At 38.8% G+C, this 5,333-nt stretch overlaps 1 protein-coding gene across 1 annotated transcript in view; it reads left to right on the forward strand.

Annotated features, from left to right (window-relative positions):
* Positions 1-5,333, forward strand: part of SCFD2 (sec1 family domain containing 2) — a 404,625-nt gene that overhangs the window by 13,186 nt on the left and 386,106 nt on the right. Inside the window, exon 2 of the mRNA XM_007456086.1 lies at positions 2,624-2,792. Within this exon, the coding sequence (XP_007456148.1) occupies positions 2,624-2,792 (169 nt within the window). The remainder of the gene's footprint in view (positions 1-2,623; positions 2,793-5,333) is intronic.

The raw sequence follows: 5,333 nt of genomic DNA on the forward strand, positions 1-5,333 counted from the left end.
AGAGTGTAAATTATTTTTCTAATTAATTTAGGTCAGTCTCATGTGCTCCTTGCAGAAAACACGGGGGAAAAATTAATTTTAGGTAGAGTTTACATCAACCAAAGTCCTACCATTCAACGATAACCCTTGGTAAAATTTTGGGATATTTATATGTGTGTATAGCATGTTTTTTCATTTCATTACAATGGGAATATATGTTCACCATAGAAAGTTTAGAATCTATAAATAAATAGAAGAAAATAAAAATCACAATTTGAGAACTGCTTCATTAAATATGCCATAAATTTAAAAAACTACTCCTCTACTTCTGAACATTTAGGGTGTTAGTATATAGTATTTTAAGGATGTAAATGATAACATTGGTTCTGTAAAAATAACTATTAGCTATTAAACCTTAAGGAAAAACAAGTACGTCATGTCTTGACTTCTCATATTTGGAGAGTTTCAGGAGGACTGGATTAGTCAACAGTTTTAATTTGCCAAAGGTTTAATGAACTGAGACTTGCCAAAGACCCCTGCATTTAGCATAGGGAGGAAGAGTGAGTCGCAGCTAGATTGTCGGGGCTAAAGAAGTTAGGAAAGAAAGGCAGAACATATAGACTACTTGTCTGTACCATGTGTCTGTGAATGGCAAATAAAAATAAGAAGAGCTTGGGGGCAGGGCTCAGAATTTGGGCACCAGGTTCAAAGAAGAGTTATTGTAGTGATGAGTGGAAGTTTTTAAATAAGTGAGGAGGTTACTAGTGGAGAGAGAAATGATGCTTTGGGGTAATTGTCGTATCTCCATTCTTTCCAGGCTTAAAGATATTATTCACTTAGAGACTTCTGACTGCCCTGTGGATCTCAGGGCCACTTATAGTCACTAGGCATTCATTCAGCAAGTATTTAACGAGTAGCTTGTAGTGTGAGTGCTGGGGAGACAACCATAAACTATAGACAACATAAATAAGACATGGTTCCTTCCAGGCCTAATAAGTGAATATTTTACTGGTAGAATTAGAACTGTTTTCTTTAGCATCGGAAGCCACATTAGAAGCACTCATGCTGGTTCTGTCTTAAGTCATTTTTATGGGCCTGATTTTTTTTTTTTTTAATGGCATGGTCTTTGGAGTTCTGCCTCCTGAGTTTGAATTCTTGCTCTGTAATTTACAACATATATAATTGTGAGCAAGTTACTTAAACTGAATCTTCTACTCTGTCAATGAGCATAATAATACCTACCTATTAGAGTTGTTCTAAGAATTAAGTGGATAATAAATGTACAGTATGGAAGTTAATACCTGGTACGTCATAAGCTCTCAATAAATATTAGCTATTGTGACGGAGAAGATGATGGTGCTGACAGTGATTCCTTGGATTTCTGGTTTAGTCTTTTCTACCTAGCTCTTCTGTGCAATTAATATGACATGGCAAAAACAATAGAGATAGACATTAGGAAGTAAAATATTAATTGATTTGAAGTGGGTGGGATCAAAACAAGTTGATTTGACCAGTCCCACCCATTGTTGGAATCATGTCTTCCAAGCATTGATGGCTTTTGGAAAGATAACTTGGTCTCATGGAAAAAGCATTAAACTGTGTCATTGGTCTTGAATTTTAATTTGAGCTTATTAATTCATTTGTTATTAAAAGAATTAATATATGTAAAGCAACTAGAGCAGTGCCAGGTACACAGAAAGCACTGTATAAATGCTTTTATCACTGCAAACTGTTACTATTCATTCATTTGTTCTTTCCTTCATCTGACAAATAATTAGTGAGCCTACTAGCTGCCAAGTTGCCTGCTAGACATGGTGGGTAGAGGGTGAACTAGATAAATGGTTGCCATTATGAAGATAAACTTCTAGCAAGGGGGAGATCTGCTATTCTTGGTCAGGTCTCTAAGCCTTTCTGGGTCTTAAGGTTTTCATCAGTAAAATAAAGAAAATCCTTTTGGCTCTAAAATTTCAGGATAGTGTCGTCCTATCATGCCATTTACCTGACCTTCCAAATGTTTATTATTTATTTATCCACTAAATACCTATTGATGCCTACCATGTGTAGGCACTATGCTAGGTGCTGGGAATTATAGCAGTAACCAGAGCAGACACAGTGCCTGCTCTCAGGGACCATTAAGTCCAACACACAAGACATACATTTTGTAGGTAATTGTGAGATTGATTAGTGTTACTAAGGGCAGAATGTTAGGTTTATGTTATTGATTTGTGTAACAGAAGCTAAAAATGGATACTGTTTTTGATAGAAGGGGTATTATAGAACATTAATTTAGCTGCTTTTTTTTTTTTTTTAATTAATTAATTTTTGCTGTGTTGGGTCTTCGTTTCTGTGCGAGGGCTTCCTCTAGGTGTGGCAAGCGGGGGCCACTCTTCATTGCGGTGCGCGGGCCTCTCACTATCGCGGCCTCTCCTGTTGCGGAGCACAGGCTCCAGACGCGCAGGCTCAGCACCTGTGGCTCACGGGCCCAGTTGCTCCGCGGCATGTGGGATCCTCCCAGACCAGGGCTCGAACCCGTGTCCCCTGCATTAGCAGGCAGATTCTCAGCCGCTGCGCCACCAGGGAAGCCCAATTTAGCTGCTTTTTCCTCCCATTTTGTGAGTTCATATTTTCTTGTCTGCTTAAACAGGGGCGGCTGGACATCATGGAGACAACTTGGTGGAGAAGATCCTTTCAGTGCTTCCCCAGCTTCCGGGCCACAGCAGTGACGTGATGGTTAACATGGTGGAACTCACTGCACTGCAGGCCGAGGACGAGAGTCAGCACATGGTTGCACCCGGCTGTCTCGCACAGTCCAAGTAAGAGGTGTAGTTTTTTCTCTCATCCTTTTCTTTCTCTTGTAGATTGTTCCCGTAGAAAGGAAACAATGAAGAATCAGTCTGGTTGAAAAATTCATAGTGGATAGCATTTAGAAAAAAAGAATTTTTTCTTAACTTTGGAATAACCATATTCATTAAACAACGTAAGCCAAAAAGTATGGAATTTTATAGAGGTGTCATTTGGATATAATATAAACTTGTTGCCAGGGTCAGCTAAGTGAGTCAATTATGCACCCACAGACAGCTTCACATGGAGTTGAGGCTAGGCTTACTCAGTTTCTCTTTCCCAGTTGGCTTTTCCACATGACTAAAATACTGCCCACATAGCTCTGAAACAGTGCCATCTTTTTATATGTAAATGATACACTCTTGGGCATCAGTGTGAAATGTTTTTATTTCTACGTATACTTTTTCACATGGTTAGAGAAACCAGAGAAAGGAGATGGGGTACTTTATGTTATGCAGAGTTCCAAAAATAAAAGAATATTTCTTCAGAAACATGACAATAAAAAGATACAATAGTTACCTTTTCTACTGTCCTTCATCAACAGTTCTTGAGAAAAAAAATATATTAGAAGAGAAAAAATGTGTGAGTATCCGTTTCCCTTATCTCCAAGTTTTAAAGTTTTAAACAAAACAGGGCCTTTCAGCCTTATAGTTTCCAATCTTAACAGTAACAGATACATTTGGAATTTCCTATCATATTTGGAATGAATTTCCAGCTCCTGAATTTTTCAGCTTTTTTGTAGTTAGTTAATGACATTTACTGGATACCCAGTGTGTATGGGCCAGTGTGGGAAGAAAAAAGAAAGTTCTGTACCCTGTCTTTTTTGTACGCTTATGCACACAATAAAAGCATAGGCCCTGTGCTCACTTCGGCAACATATATACTAAAACATAGGCCTAAGGGCTTGAAGCTATGCAAACCCAGAAGTAATTATGGTTGGAAATATTTTCAGCTGCTCAGAGGGCCATTCAAAAGTTAATTATTAAGGACTTATGAACCTTACTCTGGAGTAAGTAATATGAAGGACATAGAATAATATAAAATGTCATTCTTGCCTTCAAGGAACACTTTTCTTATTCTAGTCATGATTTAGATACAGGTACAATTAAAACCCGGTAGAATGATATGAAATCAAGACTCATGTATCTACTACAGATTATAATTCCTGTAAGTGAAGTAACAGGTTAATGTGGTCTTTGTAGATCAGTGTGGGCTTTGTGGAAATGGTGGTGCTTGCTTCAATTATGTCTTGAAGGATTTAGAAAAGGAAAGAGGGCTAGCATGAGCATAGGTGTGGAAACAAGAATGGCCAGGGCCTAATGTGATAGGTTGTGAGGAAAAAGGACATCTCACTGGACACTACTGCCATCAGCTCTATAACATTTTTCAGGACTTACTGTGTGCCAAGCACACTTCCAGGCATTTTACATTTGGGAAGTCATTTAAGTTTTAAAATAACCTAATGAGATAGGTGTCTTTATTCCATTTCACAGATAAGGAAGCTGAGGCAGAAAGACATTAAGTAACATAGCTAGCAGGGCTTGGAGTTAGAATTTGAGCCCAGAATGTTTGATTTCTGAGCCACTGTCTTAACTTATACGCTGTGTATGCAGGGACCAGAGAAGCTAGGCTCATGAATAGCTATAAAGAGACATGAGAGAGAAAAATAAGGTTACTTCATGATTTAATTTGGGGAGGCCTATTTGTTCAACATAATGGTTACACAAACAACAGAAATCAGTTTTGGCTAATTTCAGCAAAAAGGAAATTTATTAAAGGGGTTTGGAAAGCTAATAGAATCAAAGGAAGAACTGTTAATCAAATTTTGTAAAGGACTATAGAGTTCCAGGGGCCTAGGGGGCAAGAACTCAGGAAAAGCTCTTCAAGGCACTGACACCAGAGAGACTGAATTTTAACTGCTTTCTGTCTTGAGTCATTCTGCTTATGAGTCAGATTCCAGGGGACAAGGCAAGATTGGCCTACCTTGGGCCTTGTGGTCACCCTTTGCCCAGTGCGGATCGGGAGCAGTTCATACTGAGAGTTGTGTCAGGATCGGATGTCATGGCAGAGAGGTGGTTCTTCAAAGGGAAACTGAAACATTTATCAGAAGAAAGGGAAAGGGATACTGGGCAGGCAGAAACAGTAGATGCCCCTTAATAATAACAGCACACACTTAAAGAGGACTTACTGTGTAACAGGTATGGTTCTGAGCACTTTATGTATAGTAACTTATTTAATGCTCACGACATCTCTGTGAGGTGAGTTTTACTATCATCCCCTTTTATAGATGAGGAACGAGGTTAAGTAACATGACACACACAAGTGATGGGGGCCTATATTTGAACCCCGGCAGTTTGGCTGTAAAGTCAGTGCTTACTGTTACCCTATGCCACCTCCACAGAAGCCTAAGATAGTTACAAAAGGAACATGTGAGCTCCCCGGAGAAGGTGGCAAAAGAGAGAAGAGTTGAATCCATCTTTTTTTTTTTTTTTTTTTTTTTTTTTGGGGATCCG

The sequence above is a fragment of the Lipotes vexillifer genome, unplaced genomic scaffold (assembly GCF_000442215.2).
Source record: "Lipotes vexillifer unplaced genomic scaffold, Lipotes_vexillifer_v1.1 scaffold42, whole genome shotgun sequence".
Classification (NCBI taxonomy): domain Eukaryota; kingdom Metazoa; phylum Chordata; class Mammalia; order Artiodactyla; family Lipotidae; genus Lipotes; species Lipotes vexillifer.